The 25,369-nt window shown below is 38.8% G+C and overlaps 1 protein-coding gene across 1 annotated transcript in view; it reads left to right on the forward strand.

The window, feature by feature from the left end:
• Positions 1–560: 560 nt before the first annotated feature.
• Positions 561–25,369, forward strand: part of EFEMP1 (EGF containing fibulin extracellular matrix protein 1) — a 72,048-nt gene continuing 47,239 nt past the window's right edge. Inside the window, exons 1-4 of the mRNA XM_037806941.1 lie at positions 561–818; positions 2,029–2,116; positions 6,292–6,340; positions 6,505–6,918. Coding sequence (XP_037662869.1) covers positions 2,036–2,116; positions 6,292–6,340; positions 6,505–6,918 — 544 coding nt within the window. The 5' untranslated portion in view covers positions 561–818; positions 2,029–2,035. The remainder of the gene's footprint in view (positions 819–2,028; positions 2,117–6,291; positions 6,341–6,504; positions 6,919–25,369) is intronic.

Genomic DNA, 25,369 nt, shown 5'->3' on the forward strand with positions numbered 1-25,369 from the left:
CAAAAATAAACGTGGATCGCACAACTTTGTTAGTATTCTACGTGGCCTATTCCCAACACCTAGTACACAGTAGGTTCACAAATACTTGTTCAATGAATGGATGATCATTTTTCTCCATTTGAGGAAGCAAACACCCTACCCCCACCCCCAAGCATCTGAAAGAAAAGGCAAAAGGATCAGTTCTATGAAATAAATTAATTTATCCTCCTAGGATTGATTTACTGGTAAAATAAAATAAAATAAAATAAAATAAAATAAAATAAAAATGTAAAGCAATCTCTCAAGACTCTGAGCAACTCTCTGGGTGAAATGTGTTGTTCCCCTTTCCAAGGCAAGAGAATGTGCCCCGACGGCTGGGACTTTCTTAAGGCTGATTTCATATCACTTGCCAAATGTGCCATCTTCAGCTTGTGTTTCCTGACGCCTGAAAAGCAAAGCACTGGGGGGTGCCGGCGTGCCGGGTAACTGCAGGCTAGGGCGGCTGGCAAGGGCGGGCCGCAAGTGCGGGCAGGCCCAGAGCGGCGGAAAGGGACCCTGAGAAAGGGGTGCCGAGCTGCACTCTCCCGCCTGGCTTGCTGCGCTTGGCTTTGGCCTTGCGCCTCCCTCAGCTCCCTTCTCCGCCCCCCTCTGCCCTCCCCTTTCCTCTCTCTCTCTTTCTTTCTCTCCCTCCCTGCCTCCCTCCTCTTCCTCCTCCTCCTCCCCCTCCTGCCGCCGCTACCGCTGCAGCTGCCAGACCTCGCCAGTTCAGACCCACGGGGCTGCCCTCCCCAGCGCACTCCCCTCGCTGTCGGGGCCTGGAGCGCAGCGCGGCAGCGCAGGTAGGAGCTCACGGTGCGGGGGACGCACCAAGCGTGCCCCGTGCCCTCGGGTCCACGCGCCGGCGGGTAAGCTAGGGTGACCTGGAGGGGCTCAGGAACTCGTGTACCCGAGAACGAGGAACTGCCCCGGACTGTGCAGGCATCTCTGGCGGAGAGGCAGAGGTGTGCGGTCTCAGAATGCAATCTGTGCGAGTACCGGGTGACATCTGTTGGGACGGGCATGTCTGTGCGCTCCGACAACCAGCGGCATAGCTTTGCCCGTGAACGAGGTTTTGAAAGTTTCGGGGAGCCTGTGGGCGAGATTTAAGCCGCACCTGGATTCCACAGGAGCTGGTTAGAAGCTGACGCGCTAAGCAACTCCGGGGGATTGCCGCCTGTTATCTTATTTCTAAGAAAGGGGACCTCATCTCCTTCCGGGCGCCAGGACGGCCACCCCGAAACTGGTACCAGAGGTTTCGGTGTGGTCCCGGAGTTACGGCCACAGGTGGCACCTATTCAGAAGGGCAGGATGCCGAGAACCTAGGAACTGATAAGGCCCAAGGGAATCAGACACTTTGGGTTACTCCTCAGAACAACCTGGGCTTTTAAACAAAGATGTGCGCATAGAATGGCGTGGAAATGCCACTATGAGAGTTTGTGCTAGGGTATGTGAGAGAGAGTTCTGAAGGGCAGGTATTCCACTAGAACTGAAAGGAGACTGCTCCCCGAGTTTTGGTTTGGTGTTTTGTTTTAACAAAAGTTTGAGGATAAGGTAATTCATAATGGTTCGCAGGTATTTCTGCTGAGCTGTGAAAGAAACTTAACTGACGACATGTGAGCATACAGAGACCTCCACTCCCAGGGAAAAAAAAAACACCTTCTTGGGAACTGATTACCTTCTAGTCTTTCCCTTCCACTCCCTCTTTCTGGAGCCTGCTGTGTAGGTGCGGCATAAAATCCACGCCTGTATATCCTTTGTATATGTTCAAAGCAGCCGGATGGAGTAAAGTGAAATGCAATTCTGCAGCCTGTTACAGACTTTCGTGCCTGGTTTGGCCACGCGGGAGGTTGAGGAGGGGAGGGGAGATGAGAAAGAAGATTGGGAGTCGAGTATGGTGGAGCCTCAGCCTCCTCCACCCCCTCCCCCTTCCTCCCTCCTTCCTTCATATCTAAAGTTGTATTTTCCCCGCAGCAGATACTAACCATCAGTTTGTCCTGTGGTTTCTTTGAGATTCACGATGTTGAAGGTCCTTTCCCTGACTATGCTGACCCTGGCTCTGGTCAAGTCACAGGACACGGAAGAAACCATCACGTACACGGTAAGGGGTGCTGGAATTTGAGATAAGTCGAGTTCATCGGGATTCTGTGACACTAGAGAGACTTTACCCACCCCCGCCAGGGTATGTGGGCTGTAACTCTGTGGTGCTTAATAAATTAAACGATGCTTTCCCATGGCTTATGTTAAGACTGGTTGCAAATTGTCCGTGAACCTTTCAAAAGTTCATTTAGATCACCAATTAAGAAAGGGGCCAAAGTGTAATGATTTGTGCAAGGCCAAAAAAGGGAACCCTTTTAAAGCTAAACCCCAAGTACAGGTACATGTTTCCAACACATTCAATAAACTTCAGGATGAGAGGAATCCAGAAGCCTCGATTTCTCTGTACATGCAGATAAACCCAAAACTTTTAGAATGAGACTCAAGTCAAATAAGAATATTCAACGTCATAAAAACACAGTGCCTCACTTCTGCATGTGATTTATGGTCTCATGTAAGTGGTCTTTCCTGAATATATAAAGGCTATGTATTCACTTATAGTGTAATTGATAATTCATAAATGCCTTTCAGATAGACTTGATGTTTCACCAGGATGCAGTATTTGCTAAAGTGGTGTTAAAAGGCAGTGTGTGAAATTCAGTTTTGAATTTTAATTAGCATTTATGACATTCCCAAGTAATATTTGATTAAACAATCAACTGCATCAGCATAATCAATGTTTAATAAAATATTAGAAATATCATCTACTCCCTCCCACCACTAGGAATGGACGTGGTGAGAACAGAGAAGGACAGTACTTACCCCGCTGCTAGGGGATTTGTTTGCACCTCTGTTTTGTCTTTTCCAATCTTTTATCAGTGTTGTGAGGCCAGTGACATTTGTCCTGGATAGGAATATGAAAAACACATTTCTCTACTTGCTTCCAATTTAAAATTAAGTAATTCTACTTAAAAGAATATGAAAAATTTTTGAAAATTAAACCCTTAAAAGTGAGCTAATGTCAATTACTGATAATAAACATTATCTCACTTTTTGATGCCTTGTTATCCCTAGAATGTTTGAATCCATCTGCCAAATGTTCCTTCTTGTTGTTCAGGTCAACTCTAAATCAAATAGAGTTTAATATAAATATTTTGCTAACTTAATGTTAAATGTAGTTGCTTCCTCTGCTGAAGATAAATAAAGCAAGAGGAAGAATGCATGTGTTGTTTATCTTCAAATGAAAATACTTTGTTATTCAGGCAAAATTTACTACCTTCTCAGGGAGCTAAAATCAAATTAGCTACCCCCTTTTATAATAATCGAATAAAACATTTTATTGCTTTTGCAATTGCTTATCTCCTACTTCTTTCCCTTTTCTCATCATCTTTAGCAGAGAAAGTTCCCTATGGATTAAACACTATAATTTTAAGATGACTAACTAGGGTTCACTATAATTTGTAACACATATTCTAGATATGATACCTTTTTTTGTGCTAAGATTAGATCTGTTCTCTTTTGAATTGTGTATGACTAATAATTCATGGCTAAAGGACAAGAGATAACTATTTATTGAAAACCCTGCTGTGGAGACACTATCTCCTTTCATCCTCACAGCAAAATATGAGGCAAGTGACATCATCTTTCTTCTGGTAGTAGAACTAAGGATCAGAGAGGTTGTCTAACTTGCTTAAGGCTACATGGCTAGCAAGTGGTATAGCTAAACAACTAAATTCAGTCTAGGCTTGTTTAATAGTAGAGCCACATTAAATGTACTGGAACTAAATATCTTAAACTAACTGCAAGTCTTCTCCATTTACCATACAAATCATTCAACTAAACTGCTATTTGTCCTGGTTTGAAATACACTTTTTTAGAAGGATGGCTCATATCCCCATATTCCTTAACATGCTAAAAATAGGGCACATTCAGGTATCTGCCATGTGCATAAGCAACTCTCAAGTCCTTTTCAAAATAGTTTATTTACTTACTAAGAAAATTCAGCCCTTAACCTCAGAGAACTTGTCTTGGAAAGACACTGTTGAAAACTACAAAGTTCCTGAACAAATACAGGCAAATAATATTATTATACAGATCATACATGTTGTTAAAGAGACAGAAAAGCAAGTTGGTGATTAATGTCAGTGATGGCATACTGGAGCAGATGGAGCTCTGTGCTGGTTCCTGAAGGGAGTGATGACCTTGGATTGATCTAGAGAGGCTGCGGGGGCACCTGAATTAGAGGAAATGGCATGATCAAAGGTTGTAAGTGAAAACAAGCAAGACAAGTCTAGAAAGTGAAAAGGTCAGATTGGCTGGAGCTGGGTTTTTGGGGGAAACTAGAAATGGTAATAATGGGAGATAAGAGGTCTGCAGGCCACTGTGAGTTCTTCAGTGGAAGAGTGACATAACTAGGAGAGTGAGAAAGATTGTCATGGAGGCTGTATGCAGAATATAGAGATACGGAGATGGACCAAAGGGCCTTGCCTACTCGTGAGACCAGGAGGGTGTATATCAATGTAGTAGATGTGGAAATGGACACAAAGTCAACAGAACTTCAGGAAAAATAATTGGAAATGTCAATGCTAATGTTAAAGTTGCAATCCTGGTTTCCCTAGAAAGGTGGTGGTGACTTGGACAGTGTTGGAGAAACTATAAAGAACTAGTTTGGGAGATAAAGCGACTTCAGTTTTCACTATGTCAAGTTTCAGATATCAGTCAAATATCTAAACTGATCTCTCTGCCTCCATTCAAGCTGTTTACTCACCAAGCATGTGTTATATGCATAAGCAACTCTTAGCTCCATCAAAAAAATTTACATTTATTTATTTGTTCATTCCACTTTTTCTCAGTCCTTCCTGAAAAAATGTTCTTCCCAGTGACTTCCTCAAATGCACATCTGATCAAGTTTTATCCCTGAGCTTAAAAGTTCTTCAGTGGCCTCTTGTCACTGACAGCAGTGTTTCTCAATAAGTAGCCCATAGAAGACCTAGTCCAAATCATCTGGGATGCTTGTTGGGAAGTCAGATTACCAGCCCCCTACCCAGACCTATAGAATTGGATCTTTTGGCTGGGCCCAGGGATCTTCATTCTAACAAGCACCCTGGGTGATTCCTAAGCATAATAAAGCTTAAGAATCAGTGATCTTCACGGTAGAATCCAGTTCCTTCCTATGCTGAAGAAAGGCTTCCCAAGTTTGGCCCTGTCTACCTCTCTGACCTCATCCTATACCCTGCTCTGAACTACTTGCAGCTCTCTCCCTCTTTAACAGTTTTGTGCCTTTGCTCACCATGGTCCCTCTTCCTAGAATTCTCTTATCTCCCTGGAAAAATACTGCTCATCCAGTAAGGCCCAATTCACTTGTCACCTCCCTGTAAAGACTTTCCCTCCACAATGTAATGCCCCTCACAGCCCAGGCAGAGTCCATCACTCCCTCCACACATGTGCTTTCATTATGGCACCTGGCCCACTGTCTTGCTCCAACTTCTCCATCTGTCTCCTGTCTTGGCCTGTGAACTATTTGAGGACAGGAGACAGGTAATCTTCATCTTTGTATCCCCAGGGCCTAGGATGGTTCCTGGTGTGGGAAGGTGCTCTATATGCTTGATAGATGGTTTGTTTGGTGAGGGAATGTAGGAACTGAAGCCAGGAGGCAGGCCAAGTCTGAGGGGGAGGTGTGGAACTCAGCTGAGCAGGAATGGCAAGGAAAGCCATGGGCTTTAATACACTCTCTAAGAGTACTTAAGGAAGAGCCACGAGCTAAAAAGAAGAAAGTGAACTTTTTTAGGTAAAATTTACAACTTGGAGGAAGGGGAAATAAAACAACATAGAGTAGTCTGAAAGTTTGAAGATTAGTATCAAGTCAGAAAAGAAGTTGAATAGAAGAAGATGGTGATGGACAACTGTACCGAATTCAACAGAAGAGGTGAGAGGCAGCTAATGATTGAGAAGGGACCCTTGAACTGTCCAATGCACAGACATGGCTTAAAAGTTAAATCTGTTTTTCCCATTGCTTTGCTTTGTTTTGTTTGGAAATGTTTTTTTATTTGATACATAAAATAATTTTAAAATAAAAATTTAAAAAAAGCTAGACAATGTTAAGCTACCTACCTCACAGTATTTCTAGAACTTTAGCACAAGAATTACTGCCATCAGAATGAAACTTTTAAAGTGAACTTTCAGGGAATAGATAAATCATTTAACTGTTTCCTTGCCCTATCTTTGATGTTTCCTTCACAGCAATGCACAGATGGATATGAGTGGGATCCTGTAAGACAGCAGTGCAAAGGTGAGCTAACTTCAGAGACTCCCCTGTGAACACAGCTTTCTGTCTCTCTCTCATGTGTTATCTTTCCTGTCTGTTTGTATTGTACCAAAAAGGTACGCATGTATATGTACATGTTCAGCTTTCCCTCTAAGAAGATACCTGACTTATTTTATCATTGACTACAGATATTGATGAATGTGACATTGTCCCAGATGCTTGCAAAGGTGGAATGAAATGTGTCAACCACTATGGAGGTTATCTGTGCCTTCCTAAAACAGCCCAGATTATTGTCAATAATGAACAACCTCAGCGAGAAACACCAGCAGGTGAAGGTGCAGGTGCAGCTGCAAATGCAGCGGCAACCTCAGGGGCAGCCCCTGGGAGTGCAGCTGCCAGTGGCATGGCTGCCAGCGGAGTGGTGCCCGGGGGCAGTTTGGTTGTCAGTGCTGCTGCTGTCGCAGGCCCTGAAGTGCAGACTGGGCGAAACAACTTTGTCATTCGGCGGAACCCAGCTGACCCTCAGCGCTTTCCCTCTAACCCCTCTCACCGCATCCAGTGTGCAACGGGCTACGAGCAGAGCGAGCAAAATGTGTGCCAAGGTAAGCATGACTTCTTATACTAACAAGACAGTTCTTTCCTAAGTGCACTTCGTTGTGAGGTTGACAAAATCTCGCATTTATTGAGGACTTTCCGTGGGCCAGACATTGTACTAAGTGCTTTCTCTCTGCTATCATATTTAATCATCGCAATAATCCTAAAAGGTAGGTCTGTCTGTTGTCATCATTTTATGAATGAAGAAACGGATCAGAGAGTTCATCAGTGGTTCCCAACCTTAGCTGCACATACTCAGAGTAACTTGGGGAGCCTTTAAACAACTCAATGCCCAAGCCACACCCCCATGCAATTAAATACCAATCTCTGAGGGTGGGTCACAGGCATCAGTACTTTTTTTTTTTTAATATTCATTTTATTGAGATATATTCACATACCATGCAGTCATACAAAACAAATCGTACATTCGATTGTTCACAGTACCATTACATAGTTGTACATTCATCACCAGAATCAATCCCTGACACCTTCATTACCACACACACAAAAATAACAATAATAATAATTAAAGTGAAAAAGAGCAATTAAAGTAAAAAAGAACACTGGGTGCCTTTGTCTGTTTGTTTGTTTGTTTCCTTCCCCTATTTTTCTACTCATCCATCCATAAACTAGATAAAGGGGAGTGTGGTCCTTATGGCTTTCCCAATCCCATTGTCACCCCTCATAAGCTACATTTTTATACAATTGTCTTCAAGATTCATGGGTTCTGGGTTGTAGTTTGATAGTTTCAGGTATCTACCACCAGCTACCCCAATTCATTAGAACCTAAAAAGGGTTGTCTATATTGTGTGTAAGAGTGTCCACCAGAGTGACCTCTCGGCTCCTTTTGGAATCTCTCTGCCACTGAAGTTTATTTCATTTCCATTCACATCCCCTTTCTGATCAAGAAGATGGTCTCCGTCCCACGATGCCGGGTCTACATTCCTCCCCGAAAGTCATATTCCACGTTGCCAGGGAGATTCACTCCCCTGGGTGTCTGATCCCACGTAGCGGGGAGGGCAGTGATTTCACCTTTCAAGTTGGCTTAGCTAGAGAGAGAGGGCCACATCTGAGCAACAAAGAGGCATTTAGGACGAGGTTCTTAGGCACAATTATAGGGAGCCCTAGCCTCTCCTTTGCAGCAACAGTCTTCCCAAGGGCAAATCCTGTGGTAGAGGGCTCAACCCATCAAACCACCAGTTCCCTATGCCTGTGGGCATGTTAGCAACCATCACGGTGGGGCAGGCCAATACCCCTGCATTCTCCACCAGCTCCTCAAGGGGGCTCTGCACATTTTTTTCCTTGTTTTTTTTTTTTTTTTAACTTTTTTTTAAATCAACTGTATGAAAAATAAAAAAAACATAAAAAAAAATTTAAAAAGACATACAATAAAAGAACATTTCAAAGAGACCATAACATGGGAGTAAGAAAAAGACAACTAACCTAAGCTAACTACTTTACTTCCAACATGTTCCTACTCTACCCCAACTTGTTCCTACTATACCCATCAGAAATTAACAGACCATAGTAGTTTAAAGCTACTCCATGGTCCTAGCACGCAGTCAGGTTTGAGAAGCAGAGGTTGCACAGGTTGAACCAGGCTTCAAACCCAGGCAGGCATATGCCAGAGTCCCAGCTGTAAGACGTAGCACACAGGTTTTCATTTGAAACTTGAAATTGTGCTGTCAAGCTACTCCATAAATGTCCCCCTTGGTTTCTCAAGCTTCCTTCTCATTGAATTTGCTGCTGACTTATTTTCCTAATTCAGGAATAAAGAAGTGGGGCTCCTACTTCTCAATACCTTTGAGGGAGTTTCCCCATTCACATATATATCTCTTTCAAAGCTCTCATTTGAGCACATTTCACTTATATCACTTGCACCATGGCACTATCTGCCTGGGCTTTTCTGTTTATTTTCACAAAGAGTACACATCACTGTGTATTCTAGAAACAGCTGTAGACTCATGTTAGCAGAGTGATAAGGATCTCAGGCTTTGAAGACATGGAGGATATTAGCTAACTGGATTGTGCTAAGGGATTTATTTTCCCTTTTTCTTCTTAGCAAACCCTTTCAGAGCTGCCTGCTGCACAGATTGCATTACTGAGATGGGGCCATGGAGCCCCAGGCTCCTTCATCACTCCCAGGGTTTCTGAGGCTCCATCACACCACTACATAAATGCCTGCTATGTGCTGGCTGATTTAAAGAGCCTGGGAGTTCTCACCTTCTAACTTCTCAAAGGTGAGGACAAAACCACCTTCCTCCGTCTATAGTGAGGGGTTCAATCTGAATCATCTCACTGCTGCATTAAGGGCAAGCAGCATCTCTTGGTTGCCAGGGATGCTGCTCTCATTCACTAGTGTTTAGTTTTCCCTTCTGTGTAACAGATACTAGACTTTAAATGGCTTAGAAATGAAGTAAGGAAACCTATCATGCTCTGGTTTCTGCTATTTTATATTTGTCTTCAGATTTTAAGTACCCCACATCAAGAGCTAACCCATACTGTGAGGGTGTCACTTTTCAGAGGGTGCATCATATTAGCATCTGTTTTGTGTTACTGTCATGAGTCAGAATTCCAATATTGATGATGAATGCTTCAGCATCTGCTTGATATTTTTATATTTAATTTAAGGATCATGTCAAGGAGATAAACTGGTGAGGTTATTATAGATAGGTAAACACTGATAAAAATGCCGTTAGTTTATTTAAGATATACCAACTTTTAATTTCTGTTATTTAAATATTTAATATATAATTAATCAGAAGTTTGGTGCTATTTTCCTGAAAATGAAGAGTTTTGCTGGAATTAGTTTTTTAAGTGTTGACTTTTATATACTGAATTAGTTTTAGCACTTCATATGTTGGATGTTTTAATGGTACTTGGGAGAAAAATAAAACAACAGATAAATGAATGGGCTATTTCCTAAAGTAGTTTATAGTCCCTTATTGACACTTCCGGTTGAATTCAAGAACAATGCCTAGAACTGAATGAAGTCCTAGAATAAAAACAAAATTCAGGACCTATAGCATGTATTGGTTACAGAAAGAACATATTTTGAATAATGAAAATCAAGTCCTATTTAATATTTCTGGAAAAGATTTAGACTACCTTACAAAGTGAGTTATTTTTCATATATCAAGACACTTATAATTCTTACTTCTTTGGGAAAGTTATTTACTATTAATAGGCTAGGACTATTAAATTCCTTGGTTACAATAAATGCCAAATATATACTGGTTGACTCAGGGCACACAGGGTGCTGGTATTTCCAATTCAAATTGTTCTGTATAATTCAACCAATTTCTAAAACTTGGGAATTGGGGTAAAAAGCAGGGTTAAAAGTTTTTTGGATGACTTAAGGCTTAAGTTGGATTTTGTCCCACCTCAATTTTGCAAAGTGCCCATAAATGTGGATTTACTTAATTGTTGATAAAAGGGGTTATTTCATGTGATAACAACAGGATAATCTGTCTAGGGAATCTGACTAACATAAGTGGAGTCACACTTGTGCCCGTTTATTATTGAACTAATCAAACATGCAGTCCAGCTTCTTCTAATTGCCTACAGATGTATGACATTCTCATTCCAGGCCAGCAGCACAAAATAATGTTTTATAACCAATGTGAAAGTGTGGGGACCTCAGCTTAAAACAATAATATGCTCCAAGGACCTACATTACTGACATCACTGTGGAGTTTAAGGAGCCTTCTGTTTTAACAAAGATCTCCACTCCCTTTTAAATGTTGCATACTTAAGCCCAGTATTCCAAACACATTTACCATGGATTGGAATAAATGAATGCTTACAGATGAGTCATATTTGTATTAAAATACTTCTCCTTTCCACATATATTTTTCAACAGGTACAGTTTATCATTATATAGCCTAAAATTAAGAACCTTTTTCTGTAACTGCTGAAAACTGTACCATATTTCAATCTTAAAATCAGTTATACCTTTGAATGCTCAGTTGCCAATCACAAATGGCTCCTGATAATTTAAAATAATACTATTAGATATTTTTAAATGTATGCTGTTTTATAAATATACCTTTTAACCAGCTGCCTTTGTTTTAACAGTTCAAGGCAAATATACTACTTTTACATGTAGTTTTTCTGGAGTATTTCAGTTTTGTGCAAAAGCAAGAGGTTTAAAATGCAACATAGCATCCAAAGATAAAGTCACAGTGAGCAGGTTTTTTTCAGGTAACTTTTGCTCCTGAAGGTGATACTGGGGGAGAGTCACACCAAGAATTTCAAACAATACGTGCTAACCTTGGAAGCTACAAAATACAAGATTATTCTGGTATTACATACCCAGAGTCATGTATAAATAAAGTTTTAGAAATTAATTGTATCTCCATGATCTATCATCTACCTCAAAGACAACAGATATTCATCTGAACCAAAAGGAAATTGGGTGAATGGGGATATATTATAACCCATTGATAGCTTATCTTTAAGTTTCTGCATCTTTATTGCCTATTCTCTATGTAATCCTCTTTAATGGAGATGGAGTTAGAAATTGCTAGTATAAACTGAGAAGAGATTTTTTATCCTATGTAACTTTCTAAGAGTCCTCTTGCAGGAAAAAAAAAGTATTTGAGAATTAGTCAGTAAGAAAAAGCATAGACTGACCAATCTGAAGGAATTTGTTTGCTTAATGGAACTCTCAAAAAAATTAAACATAAGATATTTTGTGTAACTTGTGATGAAGCCATTACTAAACTATCAGGATTTGCAGGTATCATTACTAACTTGCTAAAGAAACTTCACTGTGAAGAAATGAACACGATACAGATGCCTAATGAAGCAGATAAAGGAGCCAAATCCATAATGCAGTACTTGATTTGTATTGTACAAGGTGTAACTCAGCAATGTGAAAACATATCCTAGGGGTTCCAGCTGTCCCTGTCTGCGCAGGACTGTCCTGGTTTTAAAACTTGAAGTCCTATATCCTAGAAACAACTCAGTCCTGGACAAAGTCCCAGCATGGTTGGATTCCCTGCTATACCTCCACACCTAAACCCCCAACACCTCACAGCCAAGAGCGGGAAAGTCCTAGCATTGGAGCCATTCTTGCAGGTTAAAGCATTGTTTGTACAGTGAGGGTTTTTTTTGTTTTTTTTTTGCTTGTTTGTTTGTTTTTTACAATTTGTTTTGAACTTTTAAAAGCCAAAATTTCTTGATTTTTAGGAAACAGATCCTTTCTTTGCAGTTGTCAGAATCCCACTTGACAGTTTTTCAATAGGCTGGTCCATTTCCACATTATTCCAGTTTTTGTGCATGTAGGACCCTAAACCTTAGCACCTGCATACTTAACTATGTGTCATACCATAATTAGCCCATCTTTTCACACTTCTGCTCAGAAAAATTCACCATTTGGCAAAACTAACATATGCTCCAATTACAATTTTTCAGTTTGCTAAATTTTTAAAAAAAATTAGCTGTATTTTCAATGATTCCATTTTTGTATCATTATTATCTGTGACACAGAAACAACTAAAAAGCTAAAAAATATAGCCTTTTATGAAGCCCAAAAGAACAAGAAAATTAAGCTCACATTACTGAGGACCATCTATTACCTTTGCACATTTCTTTATAAACACAAAAAATAACTAAAATATTGTTTTGAAAAGGAAAGTTATTATCGATAGATCTATGTAGCTTCTTAGATGTTAGGAATATCTTTCTTTGGCTTCTTTCATTCGCAACTTAAATGACCTCATACCCAAAAGAGGATTTATAAATTATAATGTAACCAAGTGGTTTAGCATACTAACATGGTCATTACTAAACAGCTTTCAAACACTACCCTTTTGTTGGTTCTCACTAATGTCATTAGGGTCCCTAGCTGCTTTGGTTAGTTTTGTGAAGAAATGCCTAGTTTTTGTTACATATAATTATATAGCCCAGTAATAGAGTTGAACTCAGAAAATAGATATTTTACAAAATGTAGATTATAATTGAGTGAATTATGATATTAACAGAAAAGAATACTCCAAGCAAAAAGTTAAAATGGGCATTTAGCATGCTTGTATGGTGTTCGAAGCATGATTCACTGTTTTTTATTGTTAATTGCCTTTGAATATCTGGATAATCTCAAAAGCCACATAAATAGATAGGGGTTGAGTTTATATGAAAACTTAATTACTGTAAAAATAAGCTGATGCAGTGTAATAGACGTGATCATTTCCCTCCTGAAAAATCTAGTGTTGTTTTATATTTTGTTTTTTCCAAATACTGTGTCATAGAATTTCTAGGCAATTTAACATGAATTTTTAATATACATTTGTAAACTGTATATAAATATATCTGAGTCATGTACAGTCACAAAGTGTCCTTAAAATTCCTTCATAAAAATTAGACAAGAGGATTGTGGGAAGACGGTAGAGTAGGAAGCCCCAGAATCAGTCCCTCCACCAAAACAACTATCAAACTGGCAGGAACTGTCTGAATCAACTATTTTGAAACTTCAGAGTCTAGCTGAACACTGTGCTGCATCCAGAGAGGAGCAGGAGAAAGAGGCTGGTAAATTGTGATAAACACTGGTGAATTTCATACTCCCTGCAGCGATTACCATTCCCCTTCCCCCAGCCACTAAGCAGGTAGTAGCGGGGAGGTTCCTGGTGCAGCATGCTGGTGCCAGGGTGAGATATAAAGAACTATTCCTCCAAACCCCGGAGATGTGTAGTCTGGTCATTTACCACTCCTTTTGATCAGCTACTTCAGATCCCTGGGGGCCCTGCTCTGAGGGTAGTCATTGTTCCAAACCTCCTTGGGCAAAGGCAGCAGAGGAATCTTAAAGACAATAACCTTCCTCAAAACTACAGAAGCAGGGCTGCATTAAATGGGCAAGTGCTGAATCAAGGAAACCCAGCTTCAAACACCATAAAAGAAGTTCCTGGCACTCTCACAGGCCACACTGTTACCTCTGTCCAAAATGCGGGGTAAAGCCAGCCTGCCCACCCATTGTGGGTCCTTGGATCTGTTCCAGAGGAAGCGGGGTAAAGCCAGCTTGTCCACCCATTGTGGGCCCTTGGATCTGTTCCAGAGGAAGCAGAGTAGCCCCTGTGTGCATAATGGGGTGCATGTATGCCAGGGCAAATCTGTCAGATAGCAGCATGCGAGTCTGGCACAAGGACAGACAGTGACCAATGAGATTGAATTAAGAGTTCAGAAATCATCCCTCACATCTACGGCCAATTGATTTTTTACAAAGGTGCCAAGTCCTCTCAATTAGGAAAGGATGGTCTCTTCAAAAAATGTTGCTGGGAAAACTGGGTGTCCACATGCAAAAGAATTGAAGGTGGACCCTTACCTCACACCATATACAAAAATCAACTCAAAATGGATAAAAGACCTAAATATAAGAATCCAAACTAAAAAACTCCTAGAAGAAAAATAGGGTAGCTTCTTTAAGACCTTATGTTAGGCAATGGTTTCTTAGATTTTTACAGCCAAAGCTCAAGCAAAGTAGGTAAATGGTAAATGAACCTCACCAAAATTAAAAACTTTTGTGTATCAAAGGACTTTATCATGAAAGTGTAAAGACAACCTACTATGGGAGAAAATATTTGGAAAACACATATCCAAAACAGGTTTACCATCTAGAATATCTTAAGAAATCCTATAACTTAACAACAGAAAGACAAACAATCTAATTAAAAAATGGACAAAAGACTTAAATAGACATTTCTCCAAAGAAGATATACAAATGGCCAAAAAGCACATGAAAAGATATTCAACATCATTAGCTATTAGGAAAATGCAAATCAAAACCACAATGAGATACCATTTTCCACCCACTAGAATGGCTACTATATTTAAAAAAAAAAAAAAAGAACATTTTCAGGAGTTGAGGGGAATGTAAAATGGTGCAGCCATTGTGGAAGGCAGTTTGGCAGTTCCTCAGAAAGTTAAGTATAAAATTATATAACCTGGCAATCCCACTTCTAGGTATATACCCTAAAGAACTGAAATGAAAGCAGGGACTCAAACAGATATTTGCACACCAATGTTCATAGTGGCATTATTCACAATTGCCAAATGATGGAAGCAACCCAAGCGTCCATCAGCCAACAAATGGATCATTAAAACGTGGTATATACATACAAAGGAATGAAGTTCCAATACATGAGACAAGAGACGAACCTTGAAGACATATGTGGAGTGAAACAAGGCAGATACAAAAGGACAAATAATGTATGGTTTCACTGATATGAAATAATTAGAATAAACAAATTCATAAAGTCAGAAATTGTAATATAGGTTGGGCTAGGGTAGAGGTAGGGAATGGGATGTTAATGCTTAAATTGTACAGTGTTTCTATTTGGGTTGATGGGAGAGTTTTAGTAATGGATGGTGGTGATGGTAGCATAATAGGGTGAAAGTAATTAACAGTACTGTATTATATATTTGAATGTGGTTAAAAGGTAATATTTTAGGTGGTATATGTTACTAAATTAAAATTTTTTTTTAAACTACATAGGACTGTACAACACAAACAGTGAACCCTAATGTAAGCCATTAATAGTACAATTGTAAAAACATTCTTTCACCAATTGTAACAAATTACCACAGTAATGCAAGATGTTACTAACAGGGTGGTATATAGGAACTCTGTATTTTAAACATGATTTTTCTGGAAACTTTCACTTCTCTAATAAAAAAAGAGAAAGAAATCTACATGTATATAAAAAAATTAAATGAAAACTATTTCATATGGGCGAAATGGAAGTAGTCAATATGATCATGCTTACTTCCAGGTGAAAGATTATGCTATATAACTCCCTAACTCAATGGTTTTCAAAGTCCCTGGACCAGCAGCATCAGCATCACTTGGGAACTTGTTAGAAATGCAGATTCCTGGATCCCACCCTAGATCTATCTAATCAGCAACTCTGGAAGTGAGGCCCAGCAGCCTTTGTTTAAACAACCCCACCAGGTCATTCCTCTGGAAGTGAGGCCCAGCAGCCTCTGTTTAAACAATCCTACCAGGTCATTCTGATGTCTATTCAAGTTTGAGAACAACACTCTAACTTAAGCTTGACTTCGGGAAGATGCATTCAGGTCTAAAAATCAGGGGGCAGGGTCAGAAATCTTTACAGGGGAAGTAGTGATGAGAAGACATCAGAAATAAGGATCCATAAGTTCTGCTGCTAGGGTAGGATAATATTTCTGTTTAACTTCTCTCACCTTTCTTATTGTCCCCAAGACTCTGATCCCCAAACATGTCATGAATTCTGGTTAAGACTGTATCTCTGAATGAAAGACATAACAAATGCAATCTAGAGAAAAATGGGGCATTTTAACAAGAAAGCAGGAGAGCCTTGCATCCCTCCATAAAACCTGAATATGTGGAATAACAGAACTATCATTAAATTGTCAGTGGATGAAACTGGTAATGATTCATGTTAAGTGATACCTTCACCTTCTGTAGGAATTCCCCTTATGCTCCAGGGCACAAAGTTGTGAGGTGAGGTGCTGCTGTTTGGAGGTTCATGTAGGGCCACAAAAAGGAGAGAGATCAATTCTGACTTTGCCTTAAAGCACCTTTGAGTCACCAGAGTGATAGGGAACCCCTCCACTATGAGATGCACAGATGACCATCTCATTCCATTTAAGATGCTGTGAGTCATAAATAATTGAAGAGCCTTTTATTCAATTTAAACTTGAACAAAGATTTACTTCCCATCAAAGAGAGAAGATTCTTTTTAAAACTAGTTAACACGTCTGTGGAATAAATTTCCCTCTTCCCATAGAAGCAAAGAGAAGAAGATTAGAAAGTAGAATTCAAAGCCTATGCAACTTCAGAAATGTGCACTGGTATTGGCTCATTATTTCTCTAGCAGAAAAGTCTCACGCTATAGTTTCTGAAATCAACAAGTGGCCCCTTTTGAAAGGATTGCCTTTGCACTTGTTGGATTACTGGCACAATTTTATTCTTTGAAACCAAAGCGTAAATAAATTTATCCCAAATGTGTTTGATTTTGCACGAATGTACAAATAAGTAATTCATGCCACATCTGAAATTCATTAGCATGCTGCTTTTTCCAGGAGGTAACTGCAAATTGCACACTCAAAAATAAAACTGATTAAGAAAACTGTGTTCCAGCATTGGCAGAAGAAAACAGCTGTCACTGCAAGCATTTAACTGCAATTGCAGGCTTGTAGCTTAAAACTAAATGATTTGTAAACATTTAATAAAGATGAAGCGAAGAAATGACATGAAAGGAAGGTGGAGTGCAAAATACTGACAGCAGCGTGGATAGTTTATAGCTGTCAATTTCATATGACCACAATTTAAAAGGAAGGAGAGACAATGAATCAATACCATATAAATGTCTAATAAAAAGACTAAAAAACTTGAAATTTGGGCAAAATTAAATTGAACTGCCTTTCAAATAAGTATTCAGCTATACTGAGTCAAGAGTGACCAGGCAATACCATAAATGAAACTAATCAAACAGGACATGAAACAGTCAGTTAGTGTTCAATAAATTCAATCAATAAATAGCTATTTTAAATATTATTGAACATTTTCTATTGTAAGGCACCTTTTTAGAATCAAAACAGAAGGAAATAATGGTCATCATCAACCCAAGAGTTAGCATGCAATAATAAAAGAAACAAACAACAGTCCAGAGATATAAGAAGGTCATGACGAATTGCCAAAAGTAGAAGTAAACCAGTGAATTAATTAGAAGTAAACTCAGGTAGTTCAGTCCTACCTTTTACCAAAACCTATATTTGGACAGAAAAAGAAAACATGTCCATAGAAATGCAGTCAAGGACAAAAGTTTCTTTCTTTCCTGGAAAGGAGCATTTAGAAGGGAATGATGACTATGGCCGACTGATCTTTGATAAGGCCCCCAAAGTCACTGAACTGAGTCATAATGGTCTATTCAACAAATGGGGCTGGGAGAATTGGATATCCATATCCAAAAGAATGAAAGAGGACCCCTACCTCACACCCTACACAAAAATTAACTCAAAATGGACAAAAGATCTCAATATAAAAGAAAGTACCATAAAACTCCTAGAAGATAATGTAGGAAAACATCTTCAAGACCTTGTATTAGGCGGCCACGTCCTGGACTTTACACCCAAAGCACAAGCAACAAAAGAAAAAATAGATAAATGGGAACTCCTCAAGCTTAGAAGTTTCTGCACCTCAAAGGAATTTCTCAAAAAGGTAAAGAGGCAGCCAACTCAATGGGAAAAAATTTTTGGAAACCATGTATCTGACAAAAGACTGATATCTTGCATATATAAAGAAATCCTACAATTCAATGACAATAGTACAGACAGCCCAATTGTAAAATGGGTAAAAGATATGAAAAGACAGTTCTCTGAAGAGGAAATACAAATGGCCAAGAAACACATGAAAAAATGTTCAGCTTCACTAGCTATTAGAGAGATGCAAATTAAGACCACAATGAGATACCATCTAACACCTATTAGAGTGGCTGCCATTAAACAAACAGGAAACTACAAATGCTGGAGGGTATGTGGAGAAATTGGAACTCTTATTCATTGTTGGTGGGACTGTATAATGGTGCAGCCACTCTGGAAGTCAGTCTGGCAGTTCCTTAGAAAACTAGAAATAAAGTTACCATTCGATCCAGCGATTGCACTTCTCGGTATATACCCGGAAGATTGGAAAGCAGTGACACGAACAGATATCTGCACGCCAATGTTCATAGCAGCATTATTCACAATTGCCAAGAGATGGAAACAACCCAAATGTCCTTCAACAGGTGAGTGGATAAATAAAATGTGGTACATACACACGATGGAATACTACGCGGCAGTAAGAAGGAACGATCTCGTGAAACATATGACAACATGGATGAACCTTGAAGACATAATGCTGAGCGAAATAAGCCAGGCACAAAAAGAGAAATATTATATGCTACCACTAATGTGAACTTTGAAAAATGTAAAACGAATGGTTTATAATGTAGAATGTAGGGGAACTAGCAATAGAGAGCAATTAAGGAAGGGGGAACAGTAATCCAAGAAGAACAGATATGCTATTTAACATTCTGGGGATGCCCAGGAATGACTATGGTCTGTTAATTTCTGATGGATATAGTAGGAACAAGTTCACAGAAATGTTGCTATATTATGTAACTTTCTTGGGGTAAAGTAGGAACAGGTTGGAAGTAAAGCAGTTATCTTAGGTTAGTTGTCTTTTTGTTACTCCCTTGTTATGGTCTCTTTGAAATGTTCTTTTATTGTATGTTTTTCTCTTTTGTTTTTTTTTGTTTTTTTTTTTTAATTTTTTTTTCCATACAGTTGATTTAAAAAGGAAAAAAAGGTCAAAAAAAAAAAAAGAAAGAAAGAAAGAAAAAAAAGGAAAAAAATATGTAGTGCCCCCTTGAGGAGCCTGTGGAGAATGCAGGGGTATTGGCCTACCCCACCTCAATGGTTGCTAACATGACCACAGACATAGGGAACTGGTGGTTTGATGGGTTGAGCCCTCTACTGTAGGTTTTACCCTTGGGAAGACGGTTGCTGCAAAGGAGAGGCTAGGCCTCCCTATAATTGTGCCTAAGAGCCTCCTCCCGAATGCCTCTTTGTTGCTCAGATGTGGCCCTCTCTCTCTAGCTAAGCCAACTTGAAAGGTGAAATCACTGCCCTGCCCCCCTACGTGGGATCAAACACCCAGGGGAGTGAATCTCCCTGGCAACGTGGAATATGACTCCCGGGGAGGAATGTAGACCCGGCATCGTGGGATGGAGAACATCTTCTTGACCAAAAGGGGGATGTGAAAGGAAATGAAATAAGCTTCAGTAGCAGAGAGATTCCAAAAGGAGCCGAGAGGTCACTCTGGTGGGCACTCTTACGCACAATTTAGACAACTCTTTTTAGGTTCTGAAGAATTGGGGTAGCTGGTGGTGGATACCTGAAACTATCAAACTACAACCCAGAACCCATGAATCTCGAAGACAATTGTATAAAAATGTAGCTTATGAGGGGTGACAATGGGATTGGGAAAACCATAAGGACCACACTCCCCTTTGTCTAGTTTATGGATGGATGAGTAGAAAAATAGGGGAAGGAAACAAACAAACAAACAGACAAAGGTACCCAGTGTTCTTTTTTACTTCAATTGCTCTTTTTCACTTTAATTATTATTATTATTTTTGTGTGTGTGCTAATGAAGGTGTCAGGGATTGATTTAGGTGATGAATGTACAACTACATAATGGTACTGTGAACAATCGAATGTACAATTTGTTTTGTATGACTGCATGGTATGTGAATATATCTCAATAAAATGAAGATTAAAAAAAAAAAAAGAAGGGAATGATGAGAAAAAATGGGAGGTCTGACAAAGGAAATTAAGACTGAAACATCAGAGGAAATAGCTACCCTATAGTCAAGCAGGACAAGTGAAAAGCAGCATTGCATCAGTGTTCCTTCCATCCTGGAATAGTTTCCCATGAGAGTCCCCCAGAAGCTGTGTGCTACTGATAGGAATGCTAATGAGGTAAGGATGGGAAGAAGACCCGATCAGAAAGTACTATGATACTGAACCACTTTACACCACAAATATCTGTCGCTAGTTCCATCCTTGGTAACTCTCCCCAGCAAAATACTAATGTGCTCAATCAGCTCTACCTAAACATCATTCCAAACTGTGTTCCATTTTATTTATTATTGAATAGGCACTCAATAAGTGTTTTTGTCTATTTGCTTGCTTGTTTGTAATGACTTTTAACCATCAGAGAACTCATGCTTAAACTTCACTCTGAGTTCTAAAACCATCGTTGAAAATGAGGTATTAGGTACCATGTATATAGGTATATTTTCAAACTATTAAATGTTATTAAATTTCAATGTGGTCTGTGAGTACTTATTGAAAGATACTACTGTTTCTGACCACTAATATGGGTGTCTTAGAAATCTTGCCCCCATTTTAAGCTTAAACTATGTGAAAGAAGGAACCATTAAACCTTTTAAAAATTTTTTTCCAAACAAAAACTCCCCCATCCTCCCTCCTTTCCCTTCCATCCCCTTGGAACCTCTAATCTACTTTGTATCTCTGAGAATAGTCATATAAGTGATATCACACAATATTTGTCCTTATGTGCCTTGCTTATTTCATTGAGCATAATGTTTTCAAGATTCTTCCATGTTGCAGCATGTCTTAGAATTTTATTCTCTTTTATGGCCAAATGATTTCCATTGTATTTTGTACTGTATTCTGTTTATCCATTCATTTGATGGTGGAAAATCTATTCTTTATATCCTGGATCATTCAGTTTTGAATAAACATCAGGGGAAAACTGGATTACTGTTATTCCTAGAGCAAGACTAGTAATCAGAAATCCTAGAATTATTTTTATTTTCCAAGGCATTTACCAATGAATGCATCTCTGTATCAAATATACACTTCCTCAAAAATCTAATGATGAATAATAAAAATAAAGTTGGGATGGAGAAATGTTAATATTTATGATATTTGAAGTGAAATAATCATAAGGCTAGAAAATATTGATGTGAGCTGTCTGAAATTATGAAGAAACTCAAGCCTTTTGATGGAGCTCTGTAACATAACAGTAAGAAAGAACAAAGTGATCAGAGAAATCCAACTTGGACATTTTCCTGGGCTGCAGGCCAAAAATTATGCTTTTAAAAACTAACTTGTTCAAATGCTCAAGGACAATCCAGGAAGGTCACTTAGTTTTATTTAGATGACTTAAGGAAGAGCAGTTTCGATCTGGTCCAGAGGTATAAAGAAGTGAATTGCTAGAGAAGGGAGAAGGAAAATCACTGGTCCCAAAGGCTTTGGAAGAGAGAACCTAACCTACTGAGGGCCCTTGGAGAGCTGATAACAAGCTAGTAACTACCTGAACTCTCAGGGAAATAAGAGTGAAGTATGGAATGGACCTAGAGACAATCCTAAAAGCTGTCCATATAGCTTTATGTGTGCCCAGCTTAAGTGATACTGGAATTGGAACTGCCTTTTTGAATACAATTAAATCACTATCTCCAGGGACTGTGATGAAATCAATTTTGTGCTCTAAACAGCTGTGTGTGCTGCAAACAAATCTAATCCTACTCCATGGAGTGGAGCCAGGGAACATCATCCAAAATGGGAAGCAACTCAAGGGGGTTTTTATTTAGGGTCTCCCTAGAGACCAGGTTTATTACAACCTGGTTTAGGGAATAATTTTTGTTTAAATTGTAATTAGTTAGATTTCACTTGTGAATTACTTTGCGGCAAAGCCCTCCTCTTACAAACACTCACAAAATAAGGATGCCATTAAATTGTCATTAATATTTTTAAACTTTAATATCCCAACACTTTCTAATATACCATAATTGCAAGAGTAATGCAAGCTCTTTTCTTAGAGTCTGTTGTTGAGTCCGTAGAATTATGGATTTGAAGAAGCTTTTTACAGAATTAGTTTCCCTTTTAAATATTTTCCTAAAAATATGTGAACAATTTGGGAATCTGCATCATTCAACTTTGCAATGCCCACCATGAACTTTTTCCTAATCACTGCTTATGTAATTTGCAATCTAAAGAGATATTATTGTGTAACATGGTTTTTCCTCCTTATCCCATGTCTTTCTTGAGCAGTTTGTGATACCAGAAGATCCCTCATCTAAAAGAGAAGAAGAACATCCCAGGAGAGATTGTTAAAAGATACCTTAGAAACCCACTCATGCAGGCTAAAAGCCTCCTTTCTTGCTTATATTTAGTTTATCGTAGCTATTTACACTCGCACTTGTACATACACACAAATACCCACCAAGTACGTACATACACATATACACACATAAGCTTTCGTAGGAAGGAATGTGTACAAAAATAAAACTGATCAAGTTTGATGATGCTTCCGATAGTGACACAGTATGCAATTCTCGCGCCATTATTCCCTGTCAATCAATATTATAAACTGGTTTCCTAAATTCATGTGTTTAACCTATCACAAGAAATAGGGCACCTTGGACAGCTACTGCCCTATCTGCTCACAAAGAATTTTGTTAGATTAAGAAAGGGTAGACAAAACAAGTGAAAGCATTAAAAAGTAACCTCTAAGGCTTTGTTATCTTACAGTTCTGCCAGCACTGTGGTCATTTCTTTACCAATGTTTCTAGAGATTTACCTGGATTCCATCCTGACCCCACCTATGTAATCTATACTGAGCAACTGAATTTTTAGCAAAACAAAAATTTTTTAAATAAGCCACGATAGAGTGGATTAGAAAAAAATAATTTGTCCAGGACTGACACTGAATCCTCAAGCTCATTCATTCTTTGGATTTTGGTATATTATATAGTCAGGAGGCAGCCAGAATAAAGTTCCACTCAACAGCAAGGCAGAAAATTCGTTATTCATGATGAATTGAACTTCCCAGTAAGAAAGCCGTGGGCCCTTTTTGCAAAAACAGTTCATGACCTGGCATATCAGAAGAACCCTAATCCAGGAAGGTAGCCAGAGAGAAAGTCCTCCCACACAAGCTGGTAAAAGGCATTTCTGAAAACCCAGGAAAGATGCAGGGCTTTGTTCTGAACTTCAACTGTATGATCCTCCCTTCTTTAGTGATTAAAAAAAAGGCTAATGATAAAAAGAAGCTAAATGAAAGGAAAGAAATTTAATTGTAGTGCAATTTAAGCATCTAATGATAGCTCTAAAGACCAGGGAAAATTCTTTGTGAATAGCTCATTCAAAAAAAAAAACCTGTTAAATAGCAAAACCATTGTAAATTGGAAATCAGCTGTAAGTAAACTGAAAAATCTTCTCATTGATTTTTCAATTTAAGCAGAAAAATGGATTGTGTAAGTATGCCCAGGCAATAGTTTCCAATAAATCGAGCTATCACAGATGTTTAATGCCCCAAGTAGACTATCAGAATATCACTCTATTAGAAAAAGCTTGGGCTATTTAGTTGTCATTATAAAAACATGGCCACAAATAATATTTGGGCTTTAATAGAGAGTTTTAAAGAATCATTGGAAAGTCTGGTTATAATATCAAAGTCAGGAATAGGCAGAATTACACATCATCAAAAGTATTATGAGTCTATTTCAAAATGCTTTGAACTGTGTATTTTTGTTGGTAAAATACAGTTTCTGGACTCAGAGAAAGTGAGCAGTGTGTGGTGACAGAAAATAAAGAAGACTTTAAAAAGGAAGATTGCATGAGTAGTTTGATTAAATATGAATGGCGTTTTGAGTTTTCTCAAGAGCTTAAAAAAGTCCAGTAAAGGTCCTGATAAGTGGGTAAAACTAACTGCAAGCTACAGGCCTGCCTGTTCTTCAGTGTGAATTTCAAATTAGGAAAACAAGACTCAGCGCCAATTCAAATTCTGACCAAGCCTTTGCTGGTGATTTGGGTCACCTAAGCTTTTTTACTTATTCTAGTAGATGACATACTGTTAAGTCAAAGTTATTATTCAGTAGAAAGAAAACACCATTTTCTTCTAGAAGAGAAAAATAATTTCTCTTATGCTCTGTCAGAGTTAGGTAATCATCATAGCTACAAAGATTATAACTGGATAAACTGCAGTTGCTGAATATGTGTAACTTGTGTGTTACTTGATCATTGATGGACTTTAAAAACATATACCCCATATTGTTAGGTTGAAAAGGGTGAAGCCAGTTATGGGACATCCCTGCTCCTCTGCTGAGCCACTCAAGTGGCAGCAATCTACCACCCCCAGCACCACTTACCACTACCACATACCTCTCAGCTATGAAAATGAATCATCTAAGAAAAAGCAAAAATGCAATGAAAACATGCTAAGTGGGGGGGCAGTAAGTATTCATACATTTGTGGAGAATACCCTTCTCTTCCAGGAGCCTCTTAACTTGGCAGACAGCAGCAACTGTAAGAGGGGATGAGACGCAGAGATAAGAGATAGAGAATGGAACTGGAAAGGAAATAAAAAAGAACCTGGGGAGGCAGTGGGTAGAGACAATAAGAAATCATAAGACTTTCTAATTGAAAATAGGTTCTACTTAAGTATCCATAAAATAATATGATTACCAATTTTTCATCTACATGTATATGCTTAAATGCATATTTCCCTCAAAAGACGGACAAAGGAAAAAAGAACATGTGAAACCTAAATAAATTAGTTTTGCTGTTTTTATAAAATTGGCTAAAGGAGTCTTTAAATTTGGGATTCATTGTTTAATAATGGTTTTTGAGAATCTATTGTATGTCATGTGCTATATAGACCAGCGCTTCTCAAACTTTAATGAACATATGAATTACCTGGGGATCTTATTAAAATGAAGATTCTGATTCAGTTGGTCCAGTTGTTGATGGTGCTGGTCTATGGACCACACTTTGAGTAGCAAGACTATGAAGTACAAGTACACAGAGCTTATCCTCCAGTGGCTAACAATTTGCACTTCCCACCGAAAAGCTGATATGCTTAATAATTCTTCAGCCTCTATTTTCTTTGTTAGTAAGATATGGTATCATTTCAAC

This window comes from Choloepus didactylus, chromosome 17, assembly GCF_015220235.1.
Source record: "Choloepus didactylus isolate mChoDid1 chromosome 17, mChoDid1.pri, whole genome shotgun sequence".
Taxonomy (NCBI): domain Eukaryota; kingdom Metazoa; phylum Chordata; class Mammalia; order Pilosa; family Megalonychidae; genus Choloepus; species Choloepus didactylus.